Source organism: Sus scrofa, chromosome 9 (assembly GCF_000003025.6).
Source record: "Sus scrofa isolate TJ Tabasco breed Duroc chromosome 9, Sscrofa11.1, whole genome shotgun sequence".
NCBI classification, from domain to species: domain Eukaryota; kingdom Metazoa; phylum Chordata; class Mammalia; order Artiodactyla; family Suidae; genus Sus; species Sus scrofa.
In genome coordinates, this window is record NC_010451.4 from 127,264,110 (window position 1) to 127,284,433 (window position 20,324).

At 38.3% G+C, this 20,324-nt stretch overlaps 1 protein-coding gene across 3 annotated transcripts in view; it reads left to right on the forward strand.

Annotated features, from left to right (window-relative positions):
• The window catches only part of HMCN1 (hemicentin 1), a 492,489-nt gene that overhangs the window by 413,902 nt on the left and 58,263 nt on the right, over positions 1-20,324 (forward strand). For all 3 annotated transcript variants that reach the window (XM_021102638.1, XM_021102639.1, XM_021102640.1), the window contains 8 exons: positions 326-516; positions 4,902-5,115; positions 7,027-7,161; positions 7,562-7,752; positions 9,765-9,846; positions 14,319-14,588; positions 15,146-15,316; positions 15,452-15,622. In XM_021102638.1, coding sequence (XP_020958297.1) covers positions 326-516; positions 4,902-5,115; positions 7,027-7,161; positions 7,562-7,752; positions 9,765-9,846; positions 14,319-14,588; positions 15,146-15,316; positions 15,452-15,622 — 1,425 coding nt within the window. The remainder of the gene's footprint in view (positions 1-325; positions 517-4,901; positions 5,116-7,026; positions 7,162-7,561; positions 7,753-9,764; positions 9,847-14,318; positions 14,589-15,145; positions 15,317-15,451; positions 15,623-20,324) is intronic.

The following is a 20,324-nucleotide window of genomic DNA, read 5'->3' on the forward strand; positions in this document are numbered from 1 at the left end:
TTGTTATACTTTACTGCAATAAGCAAAAGATACTCAAGTAAGGAAAAAATCAGGAAGCCAAATAATATCTAAATATTTCTCACCAGTCCTACATCATATTTTTCAGAAACCAATTGTAAATATATTCAACAGGTTTGAATCTATTCACATTCCTGCTGGCATCAAAAATACCAATTGCTTTCATTGTAACTAACAAATGCATTGATAAATATTGTTAGTATTTCTAGCAAGCAACTCTCAAAAGAGTCACACAAATTTTCAGTGTGAAGAAAGGTGTTGTTGAACTCAATATCCTGCATGACTTTCTTTTTTAAACTCTTCCTAGTACCGCCTAGAATCCAAAGTACAGAAGTTCATTACACAGTCAATGAGAATTCTCAAGCCGTTCTTCCATGTGTGGCTGATGGAATCCCCACACCATCAATTAACTGGAAAAAAGACAATGTCCTTTTGGCTAACTTGTTAGGAAAATATACTGTTGAACCCTATGGAGAACTCATTCTGGAAAATGTTGTGGTAAGTTGAATAGACATGAGTAGATACACTCATCTAGATTTTTTTTTTTCTTTTTCCAGCCGCACCTTCAGCATATGGAAGTTCCAGGCCAGGGGTCAAATCTGAGCTGCAGCTGCAGCCTATACCACAGCCACGGCACCACCAGATCTAAACTGCCTCTGAGACCAGCACTGCAGCTTGTGGCAACACCAGATCCTTAACCCACTAAGAGTGGCCAGGAATCCAACCCACATCCTCACAGAGACAACATCCAGTTCTTAACCTTCTCAGCCACAATGGGAACTCCTTAGATTATTAATTCTCCTTTTACTTTTAATGACTTAGCTTGGAAATGTATTTTATAATAATGAAAGGAACGTAGTCTTATAAATTCAGGTCAAAAAATTAATTTTACACAAACATATTTTATGTCCCAGGTCTGAGAAGCGTATTTAGCAGATCATAGGAACTCATAAATGGCTTCTTTCTAAAATCATTTCATTTTTGTGGAGATCTGTGTTTATCAGGAAGATTTCTAAACCTCTGTTATATTTCGGGCTTGTAATGATGTTTGAGAGTGATTAGAAGAGTAGAGATGTGAGAATGCCTGATGTATTATTAAACAAATACAAAAACTGGGGGGGGGTGTTGGTCTTTTGAGGTGTTTTAATAACTCTTAGTCTTAGGGATCCATGCAAGTTGAGGTTTTTAAATATTCTTAGGTGGTACTTCTCTAGTCTGCAGAACGGTAGCTATGGGAAGCATCCCAGTTTTTCAGTGTTACCCACTTCAAGAGGAATCTGTATCCATGTGTATGTACCACATGACTTGAAAAATTATCATGTAGCTTGAGACTGTCAACACTTGGCACCGAATATTCAATGCAATTAAAACATGAACCACTTTCAGAGCTTTTGTGCATATCTTACTGCTTTTATTATCCTTCAAAATGCCCACATGCTATTACAAAATCATCATAGAATGAAATGTGAACAGATTAAAATGGTAAAATTGATCACATGCGCTTCGGTGTAATTTCAGCCATTAGCCAGACTCCTGGGACTACCAGTTAAATAAGCCCTAGTGTTAGGCGAGCTCAGCTACCTGTGCCAGCAGAAATTGTACTTATTCAAATCTAAGTGTCTATCAATTATAAGATGCCCCATTATCTTCATGTACCACTAAGAAAGAAAGAAAAAAGACAGTCACGTAAATTAGAGAAGACCGTTAGTTTTTTAAGTTGTATCCCAATTTCAGAGATATTAGAAGTTCAAAATGTGAATTTAAAATGGATAAAATAGGAGTTCCCGTCGTGGCGCAGTGGTTAACGAATCCAACTAGGAACCATGAGGTTGCGGGTTCGGTCCCTGCGCTTCCTCAGTGGGTTAACGACCCGGCGTTGCCGTGAGCTGTGGTGTAGGTTGCAGACACGGCTCGGATCTCGCGTTGCTGTGGCTCTGGCGTAGGCCGGAGACTACAGCTCTAATTGGACCCCTAGCCTGGGAACTTCCATATGCCGCGGAGCAGCCCAAGAAATAGCAAAAAGACAAAAAAATAATAAATAAAATGGATAAAATAAGGATAAATTTGTATGTTTAATCTGGTAAAAGTGTCTAGTAGGAATTATTGTCAGATTCAGTAATGTTGAATTTGATCCTTCAATCAATTTTATAGACTTAAAGTAATTAAATGAGAAGATTTAGTCTTTTAATGGGACAATAACTCAGATACATTGAAAAAAACCCTACATGAACAGTGACATAGCTTATAAATATTAGATGAATGACACAAATGATGTCTATTTGTGAATAATATGTAAAATCTGGATTTTAAAAGTTTCACTTCCATAAATCCTTGCTTTTAAACTATAAGTTGTTATAACCTGGGAATTTAAGAATAGCTAAGTGGTGTAAGGGTGGGAAGACCTTTACAGGGAATATGATTTATTCCTGTTTGCCCTTAAAAAAATAGTATACAACCAAGCAAATTTAAATTGTATATATAGTGATTACAGTTGTTATGCTGCATTTCCTGTCAATTCTTTCATGCTTCGATGCCGAAAAAAAACATATTCTTAAAAATTTTTAAAAGAAGAAAAAGTCTGTAATAGGGACCTTAATGTAATCAGAAGCATTCAATCATTAATTCAACAAATATTTATTAAGTACCTTCTTTTTGATCAGGCCTGATTTAGACACTGGGAATAAATACATCAGGAAATAAGAGAATCAATGATCCTTGACCTCATGGAGTTTATTTCTAGAGAAGGGAGATAGGCAATAACAAATATAATATGTACAAGTCAGAAGAAAATAACTGGTATGAAAAATAGAAGAAGAGCAGGGTAAAGAGGATCAGAAATTAAGAGTGCAAATCACCTTTTTAAATAACATAGAGTGTGTACCTTTTAGGAAGAAGATATTTTGAGCAAAACTTAAAGGTTGAGTTAGCTTACCAGGTATCTGGGAGAGGAGCATCCTAGGCAGAAAAAAGGGGACGCTCCTCCCCAAGGGATCTGGGCAAAGAAGTTAAGGTGGGTGCAAAGAACTCAAGAATGTAAGGTGGGAACATATCTGATATATTTGAGAAACAGGAGGCCAGTGAAAGATAATAAAAGAAACAAAAGGATGAAGAGAAAGAATTCAGAGAAAAATGGAGGCCTGACACATGTAGTGTCTTGTACCTCAATGTTGTCTGCCTTATGTTTCTGCAACATCATACTGGCTGTTGGGATGAGCATACATGGTAGGGAGGCGAGGACAGCCACAGAAAGACCATTTGGAAGATGGTCCAGAGGCAGATGAAAAATTACAGGATTCGAAGCAGAATGTTAGCAAAGAAGGGAGGAGAAGTGGTTAGATTCTGCATATACTTTGAAGCTAGGAGTTCCTACCTAGATTGCAAGTAGAATGTGAAAAAGAAAAGACTATAAGATAACAAAAAAGGCATGAACAACTGGAAGAACAAAACAGCCATCAACTGAGATGGTCGAGGCTGTAGATAGGACAGGAGGAGGCACCTGGGAGTTCAGTTTTGGAGAAGAGTTTGAGATGTCTTTAGACATCTAAGCAGTGAGTTGGGATGAGAAGTTCAGTGTAATTGGAGTTTGGAAGTAAGATCTGGGTGGGACATAGTGATACTCATTTGCATATTGATGGTATTTAAAGCCATAAGACTTGGATGAGATCACCAAGGAGGTGAGTGCAGATAGAGAAGACAAGAGGACCAAAGCCTGAGCTCTCTCAAATGCCAGCATTAAGACATTAAAATATGGAGGGGAAGCCAGCAAAAGGAGATAGAAAAGGAGCAAAGAGTGAAGTTGAACGGGAACTAGGGGGGTGTGGTGTCCTGGAAGTCAAGCGAAGACATGGTTTTCAAAAGAAGCAAGCAGGAGTTCCCGTCGTGACTCAGCAGCATCCATGGGGACGCAGGTTGAATCCCTGGCCTTGCTCAGTGGGTTAAGGATCTGGTGTTGCCATGAGCTGTAAATGTAGGTCGCAGACGTGGCTCGGATCTCGCATTGCTGTGGCTCTGGCGTAGGCTGGCAGCTACAGCTCCGATTCGACCCCTAGCCTGGGAACCTCCATATGCCACAGGTGTGGCCGTAAAAAGCCAAAAAATAAAAAATAAAAGAAGAAAGCCAGAATGTGTCAAATACTGCCAATACATGTAGTAAGTTGAGTGTCAAGAGCTGGCCATTGGATTTAGCAAGAGAAACCTCAGAATTGCAGGTAACATTGTCCTTATTCTTGCCATTTTCTCTGATAATTTTAGTGGTCTTTGGTGCCACATTACTCCAGAGAGTCAACTATACTGTCGAGAACCTATAGCCTTTGGGAGTATTTGTTCTTTTTTTGTACATTAAAGAACACCAGTTGATGTTTAGTCAACTTTATAAAGTTTTCTGAGGTCTTATGATAAAATGTTGTGGTTCTGTAAGGTATGAGCTTTTGTTTGAATACTTGTTGGTTTTAAATTATGTTATGCATAGAGTTCCCATTGTGACTCAGCGGAAACAAATCTGACTGGCATCCATGAGGACGCAGGTTCAATCCCTGGCCTCGCTCAGTGGGTTAAGGATCCAGCATTGCTGTGAGCTGCGGTGTAGGTCGAAGGTGCAGTTTGGGTCTTGCATTGTGGTGGCTGTGGTGTAGGCCAGCAGCTACAGTTTTAATTCGACCCCTAGCCCAGGAACATCCATTGCCACGGGTGTGGCCCTATAAAGACAAAATAAAACTATTAATGTTATGCAGAAATGCGCCAGATGGTTCAGACTGCAAGCTGAAAATTTAAACTGTCTTTAGACCAGTGCTCCTTTCAGGACCAAGCTATGCAATTCTATGTATTTTATGTAATATGATGTAAGGTGGTGTCATTTTAAACAGTATGATTTTTCTTTCTTTAAGCCAGAGGACTCTGGCACCTATACCTGCATTGCTAACAATGCCGCAGGTGAGGACACACACACCATCACCCTGACTGTACATGTTCTCCCCACTTTTACGGAACTTCCTGGAGATGTTTCATTAAACAAAGGAGAACAGCTACGGTTAAACTGCAAAGCAACTGGTATTCCACTGCCTAAGTTAACATGGACCTTCAATAACAATATTATCCCAGGTTAGTAATTTAATTCTAAAAAGTGACTTCGTACCTCCATAGAGAACTCAAAACCCATGTCTATGTTGATTGAAAAGTTGCATGAATTGATTGCTTTAAAATCTGTAAAATGTGTGTGTACCTTTGCCTGGATTTTACATATACCCAGGATTTATGTTCTTTTCATTCTTTTGAAAGGATAAGTCCGTCACAGGACCATATACTGCAGAATATAAGTAGAGTGTTTAACCTAAAAATAATTTCCCTCCCGAGAAGACAACATTGTTTATATAGGTGCCTAATGTATCTCCCCAGACCTCCTTCATCATTGATAAATGGATTAAGACGACTGTTGGGGTCCTGAAGATTCACCTAATTTTACAGAGAACTCTGCTTCTCACTGTGTATTCACATCTCTTATCATCTGTTATGGTGTAGATCAATTAAGTAGCAATTGTCTATTTAATATGTGCACTACATCTTCAGGTAGTGCCTGGAGCCCAGAAGCCCTTGTCTCTGGAAGGATAATGTCTCTTTATCTGTGAGACTTTATCATGAACATAAGATCCTGTCTGTAAAGAGAAATTGTTGCATCCCAAAATTGAGTTCTGAGGCTATTTATTAGCATTTCATAAATACACCTTGCTAGAAAATTGGTAAGAAGCTTGAGTTTTCTCTGCTGTTAAGATTTAGGAGTTCCCATCATGGCTTAGCAGTAACGAACCTGACTAGTATCCATGAGGACAGAGGTTTGATCCCTGGCCTCACTCAGTGGATGAAGGATCCAGTGTTGATCTGAACTGTGGTGTAGGTTGCAGATGCAGCTCAGATCCAAGTTGCTGTGGCTGTGGTGTAGGCCAGCAGCTGCAGTTCCAATTTGACCCCTAGCCTGGGAACTTCCATATGCCACAGGTATGGCCCTAAAAAGAAAAAAAAAAAAAAAAAGATGTTAATGACTGGAATTCACCAACCGTATCACCTTAACAATAATAGGGCATCTCACTAAGGAAAAATAAGCTCTAAAACCCTAATTAGTACTGTTTTCTGAAAGTATAGTACTAACTTAGCTAATTAAATTTTTTTAAATTTTATTGGAGTACAGTTGACTTGCAATGTTGTTAATGTCAGATGTACAGCAAAGTGAATAAACTGAATCAGTTATTCATATGCTCATTAATTTTTAAAGCTTAATTTCCACTTACTATTCAGTAGTATGAAACTTTAAAAGATCATTTGAATGGGAGAGAACATGCAACGTAAACATATTTAATCAGATATTGGCTGGTCTATCAGAATCTTACTTAGTATTGATTATTTTAGGATTAGCATGTTTACCTTATACTCTAGTCCAAGTATTATAATTACCTTTGTAAATATTTATATTATCACTACTTACAGAGAGATTCAAATTATTACAAGTTTAATCTTGTCATGATTACCTAACTAGCATAGGTTTTATGACTTCCCCTCTGAGCTGCCAGGTCAGTTGAAGTATCGCTGAAAAGGTGTTCATGGTTTTGATGTAGATTGTCGAGGAGGAAAAGTGGTGGTGAGAGAAATGAAGTGAAAAATGTCATATTTCTGAATGAAAGATTTTTGAAACCCAGAGAGACTGTGAGCCAGCTTTGGGTAACCCTTTGCGATGAAAGGAGTACTTCAAATTGAAAATAGTTTTTAAAGATGTTTGTTTTCATTCTCTTTTCCTGTTCCTTCTGCTGTTTTTCGTTCTTCAAACAAGTCCCTAGAGACACAGCAAATAGCTCAGAGGAAGAAATCTCTGGAAAAGCTTCTCTCCTCCAATGTCATAATTAGATTTCTTTGGTTCAATTGCTGACCAACTCATAAATCTCACCTGCAAAATAGGGAGCTGTTGTGACTGTTTTCCTAGGTGACTGAGAGGTGTTTATGTTGTTTTCTACCTCGTTTTTTCAGCCCACTTTGACCGTCTAAATGGACACAGTGAACTTGTTATTGAAAGAATGTCCAAGGAGGATTCTGGTACCTATGTGTGCACTGCAGAGAACAGTGTTGGTTTTGTGAAGGCAATTGGATTCGTTCATGTGAAAGGTAGATTGGATTTGCTTATGTGTTCTCTTTTTAATTTGTAATTTACTTGTGATGAATGGTTTGTATTTTGCTTATTGTGTAGTAACAGTATAATTCAGTTTATTAATCCATTTAGTCTTATTTCACAGATGTGCAAATTCATGAGATATTTTAAAAAATTATGAACCTTCAACTCAAAATAGGTAAGCAGTACGTAAAGAGATCATTTGGCACAAAGTAGAATCATCCGCTTAGGTAATTGAAATTATCTTGTTGATTAGCATGAGCAGTTGATTCTGCAAGATTCACTGGGGCTCAAAAATGGCTTTTCCCCGCTTCACTAAATTATCTTCAAAATAGGTCAAAATCATAAACTATCCGAGTTTCCTTTGCCTTATACTTGTCTTTTGTTATTCCCCAGAACCTCCAGTCTTCAAAGGTGATTACCCTTCTAACTGGATTGAACCACTTGGAGGTAACGCAGTCCTGAATTGTGAGGTGAAAGGAGACCCTGCCCCAACCATCCAGTGGAGCAGAAAGGGGATGGATATTGAAATTAGCCATAGAATCCGGCAGCTTGGCAATGGCTCCCTGGCCATTTATGGCACTGTAGTAAGTCCCACTGGAATTGTCACGATCACTCACTTTGTCACAATCAATGCCCTTCTGCAGATTCCACGGATGGGAAAAGTTCCTAGTGCAGTCCTATTTTAACCATAAAGTCTGTATCAATGGGATCTTTTAAAAATAAAACTGAAACAGTGGTTCAAATTAATAATTTTTAGTGCTTTCAAAGAAATACAAGCAGTAAGATAATTTTGGTGCTTTGTTTTCCATCACATTGACCGATTAGTCAACATCCGTAGAGAACTTCCTCACATCAGTTTTTGAATGAGGAAATTGAAGAATTACAAACACAATGACAAGTAAATTACAGGATAGATTTCATCACTAAGTTGATAACTCTATTAGGCTTTCCCAGAGCTTCAGTAATTCAGACAATGATGAGTACCTCCGGTTATTCTTGTTTTTTAAGTTTTATTGAAGTATAGTTGATTTATAAGGCTGTGATAATTTATGCTGTACAGCAAAGTGACCCATTCATACATATACACACATCCATTCTCTCTGATTCTTTTCCCACATAAATTATCACAGAATACTGGGTAGAGTTCTCTGTGCTATACAATAGGTCCCCATTGGCCAATCATTCCATATACCTCAGTTTGCAGAGTGAATATGATTTTATCTAAAAATTCTTAACTGGATGAAATATGGGTAATTTATTAACCCACTGTTGAATTAATTGAAAAATAATTAGAGGAGTTCCCATCGTGGCTCAGCAGAAACGAATCCGACTAGGAACCATGAGGTTGCAGGTTCGATCCCTAGCCTCGCTCAGTGGATTGAGGATCCGGTGTCACCATGAGTTGTGGTGTAAGTCGCAGACACGGCTTGGATCTGGCGTTGCTGTGGCTGTGGTGTAGGCCAGTAGCTACAGCTCCAATTTGACCCCTAGCCTGGGAACCTCCATATGCCACAGGAGCGGCCCAAGAAAATGGCAAAAATAATAATAATAATAATAATAGAAAAAAGAAAATAATAATAGAAAAAAGAAAAATATACTATCCAATCACCTTCTCCATGAACCACTCTCAGACTTTTATTTTCCTTGGCTTTATTTCAACATTAGATGTTGTTGACTGTCCCTTCAATTTTGGGATGATTTCTACGGCAAGGTAAACTGAGTCTCAGGCTTCCTCATCGCCACTTCCCCCCGTTTTCCTCTACACACATATTACCTCTTCTGATGTCCTTGATACTTCTCCTCATACTAGTGTTCATACTAATACTAATGATTTTCTATCATTTAATTTCAGATTCCTAAATATGTATCTCCAACCCTGAAACCCTCTCAAGTGCCATTTACAGTATAAATGGGCCTTCAGTATAAACCATTTCCCACTAGAAATGTCTATTTGGATAATGCATCGATGCCCCAGTTAAATACATAAATCAACGTCTGTCTTCCTCCTCTACCCTCCTCTAGTTCTTGCAATTTAGTTCCCCTTTATTGACCTACTATTTCTGTTAACAAGACCAGAACAAGGTCTGTTCATAAGACATTAACAAAACCTATGTCCCTAATTAGTCATCAAATCTAAACTCATACGGTACTTATTTTCCATACATATATATATAAATTTGACTCACATCTGTGATTTGTCATTACAAGTAAATTAGTTTTTCCCTTTCATTCCTACATTTCAAGCTTACTGGAAGCCAAGCTTTATTTTTTAGTAACTCCCATTAGAAAGATATTTGTTCTGATTATTTAATGCTTTTTGAGATATCTTTAAGAATAGTGTTGACGTTTTTCTTTAGTAAGATAATTTTGGATAAATGATTATTTTAAAAATATTATTTCCCTGAGAGCAAAGATAAGCTGTTTAATATTCAAGCTAGCAATTTTTTTTGTCTATTTATGTGGTTAAATATATGTAAGTTTTTCTACTTCCTTCTCAAAAATGAAATTTCATATAAATAAGTGAAAAAATGGTGAAAAAAGTGATTTTCCTGCTCTACATGCTCATATTTTTATAAAACACTGCTTCTTTCCATAGAATGAAGATGCTGGTGACTATACATGTGTCGCTACCAATGAAGCTGGGGTCGTGGAGCGGAGCATGAGTCTGACTCTGCAGAGTAAGCTGCTTAAACTCTAATTAAAAACACTTGATTTAGGAAATATTCATTTAATTGTTTACTTAATTTTCTAGCAAGTACTCTAATGGCAGCTTTCAGAGTGTGTCTAGTTTTCTGCTGCTGATGGAACAAATTTTTTATCAATAAGACATATAATTTAGCCCAGATTTTTAACACATGCAGTTCAAGCTTGCAGTTGCTTGGTAGCAGAGCTTTTTTTTGTTGTTTGCAGTATACTCAGTCAAGTGACCTTCTTATAGCGCCCTCCAGTTCTTGTAATGAGCTTACAAAAATGTCATTTTATGGCACTCTAAGTATAGGTGCTAGAAGTTCCTGTTGTGTCTCAGCAGGTTACGAACCTGACTAGTATCCATGAGGATGTGGGTTCAATCTCTGGCCTCACTCAGTGGGTTAAAGATCCGGTATTACCACAAGCTGTGGCATAGATCACAGATGCATCCTGGATCTGGTATGGCTGTGGTATAGGCTGACAGCTGCAGCTCTCCTTCCATTCCTAGTCTAGGAACTTCCACATGCTACAGGTGCAGCCCTAAAAAGAAAAGAGGGAGGGAGGGAGAAAGTAGAGATGTTAAAAAATAAACACTGACGTAAATGAAGCTTGAGTGTTTCAGAGGTGTTGCTATCACACTGCCATAAATAACTTTGTGTTCTGGGGAAGGATTATCCTGCTCATCATGAAGGCCTTCAGTATAAACCATCGGAAGACAGTTGTATAATTGGAAAAACATGAAAAACTCCAATGAATCACTGGACAGTCCCCAGAACCACTTGAGGGACTGACTGGAGGACATGTCATTGGGTTGAGGATTTAAGCAGATCAGCTTATTTTGTGAATGGGCTCCAGTACTGAACAGGATGAATTTATATTTTCTTTATTCACTATTGAGACATGCTGTTAGCATTTACTAACAGCTGTTTGCCAGACTGCTGTTCTCTAAGATTTTAACACTTGATATTTAAGATAGTGGTTCTCCCACCCCCAGCTTTACTGAGGTATAATTGACAAAATTATGCAGATGTAAAGTGTACAGCAGTATGATATATGTATACACTGTAAAATGATTACCACAATCAAGTTAATTAGCACATTACTCACACATTGTTTTTTTTGGGGGGAGGTTGGATTTTTTGGTGAGAATATTTAAGATCTACTTGCTCAGCAAATTTCAAATATACAGTAAGCTATAATCACCATGCTATACATTAGATCCTCAGAATGTATTCATCTTACAACTGAAAGGTGGTATGTCTTGACTAGTATCTCATTCCCCCTACCCCTCAGCCCCTGGCAACCACCAGTTTATTCTGTTTCTGAGTTTGACTTTTCTTTTTAAGATCCTGTGTCTTTCTTTGGCTTATTTCACTTAACATCATGCCCTCCAGGCCCATCCATGTTGTCACAAATGACAAAATTCCCTTCTTCTTATGGTTGAATAATATCCCATTGTGCGTGTATGTGTGTATGTACATGTATATTATATATATGTACGTATATATCTACCATATTTATCCATTCATTCATCAACACTTGGGTTGCTTGTCTTGCTAAGACAATGTTTTATTAAAATACATATCTACCAAATGATAAACTCGTAGGATGACATTGGGAAAAAAGTAGAGTGCCATGATCAAAGAAGTCTGAGAAAAAAATAAACCAAGTTCACTCACTTATTAAATATATAAAGAGCACCTACTATATGCCAAGCCCTGCTTAGGTGTACCAATTTTCTCTACTGCAGATATTTCCAAAAGTGTTAATATACAAATGTGAGTTATAACTCAGCAAGAGGAGAATATGCTATGCCACATTCCCCCCAAAAAATGTTATTTCCATGAGATCGTCCTCCCCTCTTTGTAGGGTGAATGTGGGTGGGATATCTCACAGTCTCTGGAGATGAGATTTAGGAGAGCCTGCATTAAATTAGCTCATCTAAGATACTGATAATAAATTCATTGTAATAAATGGATATAAAAAGCCAGAAATATAATTTGTTTAAAATTAAGATGAAAGCACTAGAAGGAATGTTTTCATTTAAATAAAATGCTTATATTTAACTGATCATTATGTGGCTGATAGAATTCAACCTTGAAAGATGTACATATGGAATTTTATTGTTGAATTAATTTATAGCCTTATGTGCACATGTTCAAATGTGATATCTTAAGATTCTAGGTTTTACTAATGCTTTCTTTGACCGTAATAATATGAGCACATTCATATAATCATGCTATTGAGTGTTGTGTGCCTAATCTGAGGCATTTACTTTATCCAATAACAGTTCATTGAATAATGTCGTCTGAACACTTAGACGTTAATGTAAACATCAAGAAGGCAGTTGTTGAGGATGATATGGGCATGTGTATGAGTAATACATTAATAACATCCACTGAGCGATTCAGACTTCCTGTGCAGCAATGACTTTTGTAAGGCACCAAGTTTCCTCTGTGGCAGAGCAGTTTAAGGATCCGGCATCACCACAGATGCAGTATAAGCCACAGGTGTGGCTTGAATTCCAGCTGTGTTTCTTGTTCTATAATATGCAACCACCACCCTGAATTATCTGATAGGCATTATCTTTCATTGAGCAGATCTTTCCACCATTCAATTTAATCTCAGTAAAACACTGTTGTTATCCCATGATGCTCTATTAAAAAGAAACACGCTCTCCTTTGCTTACCTAGTCAAACATAAACCCTTCTGATTTTGAGATTTTAACCCAATGTTCGAAAGCTGCACACTAGGACTCTCCAGAGTGAATCATCCTTTCAAAGCTGAATCCATCTCTATACTCTCCTTTTCTCTAAGGAGTCTCCTTTCTCCTACATGTAATCTTACTCATTTTTTAAAATTCAGTTCAAGCTTCTCCATGAAGTCTTACATATTCTATCTTTCTGGACACTGTAGACCAGTATAAAGACAAATATTCTGTCAGTAGCTTTATACTTCCTTTTACATTCTTTGCAACAACTTCACTTGAACAGCTGTCATCCACCGTAGATACTGTTAACTTCTCCTTCCCTCTTGAAACTGCCTTTGGTTGCAAGGATACCATTTCCCCCCAGGTTTCTTTCTCCTTTGGTGATCAGCTGTTTGTATCATTTACAGGCTCATTTTCGATCCATTTCTTAAATAGTAATATTGCAATAGTTTCCATCTTTGGATCGCTTCTTCTCATTTTAGACTCACTTCTGAAGCAAACTTTCACTCATGAAAGATCCGCAGATCTGTATTTCTAGCCCACATCTCTATTGTGAGCTCTGTATATACATGAATATCCAACTGCGGTCCAGACCTCTCCACTTGAATGTCCTACAGATATCTCAAGCTCAGCACTTCCAAACGGATGCCAACCATCCTTCTTTATTCCCTCCCAATAAATCCGTTCTTTTCTCCTGTGTTCCACGGAATTGCCTAAAGATACACTATATTGCCAAATTAAAACCCCAGAGTGACCAAGTCCTCCCTTTATGCCATACCAGTCAAGGGCTAAGTCCTATCACTCCTACTTTCTTAATAATGCTTGAATGTTTTCCTTTACCTCTTTATTTCCAGTGACAGGCTTTTGTTTGATCTATTGAATCACCTTGGTTTATGCTCCCATATTACCACATATTTACCTATTCTGTACTAAATTCTCTTCTACCTATTCTACTATTAAATGCTATAGGTATGTTGTAGCTCACTAATTGGTTACTTGCCTGTCTATACGTAGACTAGGAGCTCCTTGAGACCAGAAATTACATCTGTGCCCTCAGCATCTAGCATGATGCCTGGCAAATAGCAGGTTTTTAATATATGTTTATTAAAAGAATGATGACTAGTGATGACAGAATAAGTTAGGGTGACTCTTTACCTCAACAATGATATAAGGGAAAGAACTGAACGTTCGCCATGTAAAACACAGACAAAAACAGTAACAGTAGTACTGATAATATCACTCATAATCAGTCCTCTTACTCTGTTGAAGAGCTGTGCTTACATCATCCTAGTAGTCAAACAAGATCCTCTGAACGAGGTACCATTTTTAAGCTCACCATGGTTCACAAAGGTAGTGAACAAAATCAGAGGCAGAATTTGAATCCAGAAAAGCATGACTGCAGGGTCCATGCTCTAGGTTAGATTGCTTGGGGATTTTTTTTTTCCCCATTATAGTTGATTTACTGTATTCTGTCAATTTCTACTGTACAGCAAAATGACCTGGTCATACATACATATATACATATATTCTTTTTCTCACCTTTTTTCACACCTTATGCTTGGGGATTTAAAATTTTTGACATTTATTAAATAAAATATTCTATCAATGGCAATTACAACCTAAATAGTTGAGAAGCTACTGTGTATTTTTTTTAAAGCCTAATTTTAAAAAAATGCTACTATACAACATGGATTAAAAAGTTAGCATAATTCCACACAATCTAATAAACACTATGTGCCTTTCTTCCCACAGGTCCTCCTGCTATCACTCTTGAACCAGTAGAAACTGTTATTAACGTTGGTGGTAAAGTCGTCTTAAATTGTCAGGCAACTGGGGAGCCTCACCCAACCATTACGTGGTCCCGTCAAGGGCACTCCATCCCCTGGGATGAGCGAGTTCGTGTGCTGGCCAACAACTCATTATATATCGCTGCTGCTCAGAAAGAAGACACGTCTGAATATGAATGTGTTGCTCGAAACTTGATGGGTTCTGTCCTCATCAGGGTACCAGTCATAGTCCAGGGTGAGTGGAATATTCATGTTGAACAGCACCCAGGGCAATCCAAATCATAACAATCATTAAGCATCTTGGTCCAAGTCTCTTATACCCTTAAGGTACTTCTGTATTATAGGGACAGGGCAAAGACACATCACAATTTTCAGACAGAAGGGGCTAAAACAGTACAGAGTGGAGCTGCACAATACCAAATTAATTCAAAATCCCAAACCAAATATAGGGTTCAAAATTAAGTTACATTTATCCTCAAACATCAATGCATGTACTTTGCTTCAAAGAATGACGAATTTCCAAATGGTAAATAATATATAAATTTCTTGATCCCTAACTCTTTCAGCAACCATGTCCAAATGAGTCAGGACTGGAGCTGGGAAAAAACTCGTAACTGTTTAAAGTTCTTCTGTCATGCTTAGGTTTTAATTCGACAGTAAAGCACAGCTTCTATAAGCAATTTCTCAGCCTTTATAGACTTAGCGCTTGACCCAGTGCCTCTTAAGTGACGTCTGACTTATAATTACTTTTATTAGCAAAAACAGAGATCAAGTACAATGTTTTATTTGCAGTTCATGGTGGCTTTTCCCAGTGGTCAGCCTGGAGATCCTGCAGTGTCACCTGTGGAAAAGGCATCCAGAAAAGGAGTCGTCTGTGCAACAACCCCTCTCCAGCCAATGGTGGAAAGCCTTGCCAGGGATCAGATTCAGAAACGCGAAACTGTCAGCCTAAGCTGTGTCCAGGTACACCTGTTTATTCAGCGGACAGGCACATGTTCAGTAGATGCTCATTTCTGTTCCCTAACTGTGGCTTGTCTCAGTATTAGTTCTTTCAATTGAAATGTATCTGACGGTGTGCCATGTGTCACCTTTGCATAGTGGATGCTAACTGGTCAGAATGGAGCCCTTGGGAAGAATGCACAAGGACCTGTGGACGTGGCAACCGAACCAGGACCAGAACTTGCAATAATCCTTCAGCTCAGCATGGTGGGCGCCCATGCGAAGGGAGTGCTGTGGGACTAATCATGTGCAATGTCAGGCCTTGCCCAGGTGAGAACCCACTGACAGGCTAAACTTGCATGTTTTTAACTCCTGCAAAGGAGTTACAGTTGTGCTTTCTGCTTTACCATGAAAAGATGTCATGGCCTCAACCTTTACGTGATCTTCACTCTCTGTGTTGTTAGTTCTGTCTCATGGATCTCCTTGTGGAGGTATGACATTAATCAGTGTTAAATGAAAGGCCTGATTTAACTGAACAGGATCAAGGGCTCCAAACTGTGGTATATTTTTAATCATGCAAATTTAATGAAGTTAACAGAATGTTAGAGATAACAAGGACCTTAGATAACAGTTAATCCAGCCATTCATTTTCATGTGTGCAAAACGAAGCCTCGAGACATCAAAGACCTGATGAGAAACACACAGCTCCCGTTGACGCAAAACCTGTCATGGACTAAGTGCCATGCTCAGTGCTTTATCTCCATGTTGCTTTTGACTTTGTGAAACAGCCCTACAGCAAAGGTATTTTAGGGTTCTAGGTATCTTCACTGTAAGAATCTTTGCTGCAAGCAGTTTTGCCTCACAACTAAATGGGCCATAAGACAATTTTGCTATAAAAGATAAAATAACAAAAATAAGAAATTTCAAAGGATATAATGAAAGATAAAAACTTCAAAACAAAGTTTTAAAAATATTTTATTGTGAAAAATGAAAATACAGTTGAATATATTACAATGTGTATAGATTCATAGTTATAGTTGTATTGGGGTATATCTTGGAAAACGATGATACTTCCTTTCTTAAGAATCTATCATGAAGGATTTGGGATCTAATGTTGGATATAAATTCTTTTTGATACTAAAAAAAATCTGCTGTTTAAGATATCCCTGGAAATACAATGAACAGATGAGGAATGCTACTATTTCTTATTAAAATATGTAATATACATTGCTGGTCAGACCTATCTGGACCTCATTTAAATGTTCCAGCATATGCTCAGTCCTTATATTTCACCAAATCCTCTAAGCCAGATTCTATCCCACATACCAAAATTCTGGCTCCATCATATTCTCCACTATCAAACAGCAAAAATGTTCATCGTTCTCAATAAACTTACCTTCATCAAGGAATCACATAACTGTTCCCTTCTCAGGGGATTACAGGAGCTTGATTCTTTTGCCTCCAACTTCGAATACTATCCGCTAAATTTGGTAAAGATGACATTTTGGATTAGAGAGCAATCTGTAGTACCTAAATTAGCTAAAGAATAATTAATGTTCTTGAAGCCTCTTATGAATTACTAGCTGCCTCTTGTATATCTGCCATAGCTTGGTAAACTTGCTTTTGACAGTGGGAGGAATAATTGTGCTCACTGAAGGATTTGCAAACTGCTATGTTATTTTCTATAAGAGTGTGCAATCTGGCTTTACACTCTCTTATTTCTTTTCTTCTTTTGCTTTTTAGGGCCATGCCTGCAGCATATGGGATGTTCCCAGGCTAGAGGTTGAAACGGAGCTGCAGCTGCTGGCCTACACCACAACCATAGCAACACAGGATCTGAGCTGCAGGTGCAACCTACACCACAGCTCGTGGCAATGCCGGATCCCCAACACACTGAGTGAGGCCAGGGATCGAACCCACATCCTCATGGATACTAGTCAAGTTCTTTTCTGCTGTGCCACAGTGGGAACTCCCTCTTATTTCAAACTTCCAGTAAGTTTTCTTATCACTGCATTTGCTATCAAGCCGATATAAATAGTTGTTATAATCCAGTTTTAAGACCATCATATCTGCTCATCACTATATAGATTATGAGGCCTAAGATACACATAACATAAAAGGGAAAGTGCTGGATCAATGGAGAAATGAAACCACTGTCAACTAGTTAAACCAAACTGTCAAACCTCTCAACCAGTTATTTTATCTTTCACAGCAAAATTGCCTTAGAGCCAATTAATTGTATCAAAACGACAGCAAAAGATCTTACAGGAATATACTGGACATGGTATATTAGGGCTCTTTCGGATTAAAGTGACAGAAATCAAACTTAAATAATAAGGTTACACAGAAAATTCTACTTTCAGGTATGACTGAATCCAAGGATTTGGCGCATGTTCTTACTAGCATCTCTCATCTCTACTTTCTTCTCTTTGGCTTTATTTTCCATGAAACATTTTCCATGTGGTGGAGAAAAATGACTGCTGGGAGCTAGCTTACAAGGGCCTTATAATCTAAGGCCTCTGAGCTAAAAAGTTTCTCTCTTTCTCGGAACATGTGTCGTCTCTGAGAAGGAACCCTGCTTGATTTTGCTTGGGTCCCAGGCTCACCTCTGAACCTCTGAACCTGGGGAGTAGAAGTCCAGAGGAAGCATTCTACTTTGATAGCCAACCTAGGTACTTGCCCATAGAGCATCAAGAGGGCAGCTTGAAAGAAATCATATGGAATAGGAGAGGGGCTGTTCATTCATTAATTTATTCCTTTTTTCATTCATTCATCCAAGAATTTTTTGTTTTTTAGAGCCACATCTGCAGCAAGTGGAAGTTCCAACCTAGGGGTCGAATCAGAGCTATAGCCACATCTGTGACCTATACCTCAGCTCACGGCAATGCTGGATCCTTAACCCACGGAGCGAGGCCAGGGGTCAAACCCATGTCCTCATGGATCCCAGTCCTGTTCGCTACCACTGAGCCACAGTGGGAACTCCTCATCCAAGAAATATTTTACTGAGCATTCATTCTGTGCTCAGGACACTGTTCTAATTTCTAGAGTTAGAATGATAAACAGATAACACTCAGATATCAATAAGTACCCAGAACAAACTCAAAGGATTGAAGTGATAGAGCATAACTGGGAGAGGCCACCTTAGCTGAAATGGTCTGAAAAATGAGATATTGGCAAACTAAAATGAGGTAGCTAACCTTTGACTTGGGCTTTGTATCCTGTTGTACAGATAAGAAAACTAAGATTGAGAAAAGATATGACAATTTACTGAGGTTCTATAGCTACGGAAAAGTGAATTAAGGACATGAACCCAGGTTGATCTTATTCCCCACGCCTGTTTGCTTAGGCCCTGGGTATTTTGAATTGCAGTTCAGAACTTCTATTTCTTTTGCATTACAAAAATTAAATAGTGTTATGAAATCTTGGAGAAAATAACCCAAAAGCCAATATTGTTTATCTTGAACAATCAGAAAGCTTGTAATAACATAATCAAAGTGAAAAGAGACAGAAATACCTGATTAGAGCAATGTTTGGATAGTTTGTCAACTATCATATCTATATAATGAAAATCTAAATAATATTTATAAATATCCTAAAATAGGTTTTTTTTTTCTCATGTTGAGTAACTCTTGGCTTACTATTGCTTTGCTCACTGTTCTACTGACTTACTGATTTTTAGACTTTCTTTGGTTATCCCCTGGCCCCTAAATTGATTGAATTTAGCTCTTATTCTGACATATTATCAGGGCTGTTCTGGATTCAGGCACTGAAAGCATGTGTCTCTTCCCACTGAGCGTTTCATGACATCATATTGGTAGATAGACATCGATTATAGTGGGAGTATTTTGCACCACAAAAATTACAGATGCTTCCCTCCCTGCTTCCACAATGCTGTTTGTTAAACATGTATCAACATACCACTTGGAAAATCAGAAGATAGCCTAAGATAATCTTTTTCATGCGGGGGGTATTTCAGAATCTGAGAGACAGAAGAGGTTTTAAACAATGTTGAATTCAACTTGCTAATATCTTGTTAAGGATTTTTGCATCTATGTTCATGAGAGATAATGGCTTGTAGTTTTCTTCTCATTGTCTGGTTTTGATACTAGGGTAATGCTGGCCTGATAGAATCCGCTAGGAAGTAGTTTCTCTACTTCTAAACTCTAAAAGAAAAGGTGGAGTAGAAAATTGACAGAACACTAAACCAGCTATGATGGAAAAAATAAAAATCATTTTAAAAAATTAAAGAAAAGGTAGAGAATTGGTATAATTTCTTTCTTAATTGTTCGGTTAAAAATCAGCAGTGAGGAGTTCCCGTCGTGGCTCAGTGGTTAACGAATCCGACTAGGAACCATGAGGTTGCAGGTTCGATCCTGGTCTTGTTCAGTGGGTTGAGGATCCGGCGTTGCCATGAGCTGTGGTGTAGGTTGCAGATGTGGCTCGGATCCCGCATTGCTGTGGCTCTGGTGTAGGCCGGCAGCTACAGCTCCAATTAGACCCCTAGCCTGGGAACCTCCATATGGGAGTGGCCCAAGAAATGGCAGAAAGACAAAAAAAAAAAAATCAGCAGTGAACCCAACTGGTACTGGTGCTTTCTGTTATGGAAGGTTATTAATTATTGGCTCAATTTCTTTGATATATAAAGGCCTATTCGGACTTTTTCTTCTTGTGTGATTTTTGGCACATTGTGTCCATCAAGGAATTGGTCCATTTCATCTAGGTCACCAAATTTGTGGACATAGAGTTCATAGTATTCCTTTTAACCTTTTAATGTTCTTAGGATTTGTAGAGATGGCCCTTTCATTTCTTTCTTTTTTTTTTTTGGTCTTTTTGTCACTGCACTCGTTGCATATGGAGGTTCCCAGGCTAGGGGTCTAATCGGAGCTATACCCACCAACCTACACCACAGCCACAGCAACACTGGATCTCCAACCCACTGAGCAAGACCAGGGATCAAACCCTCAAACTCACGGTCCGTAGTCAGATTGTTTCTGCTGCGCCACAATCGGAACTCTATCATTTCTAATAACTT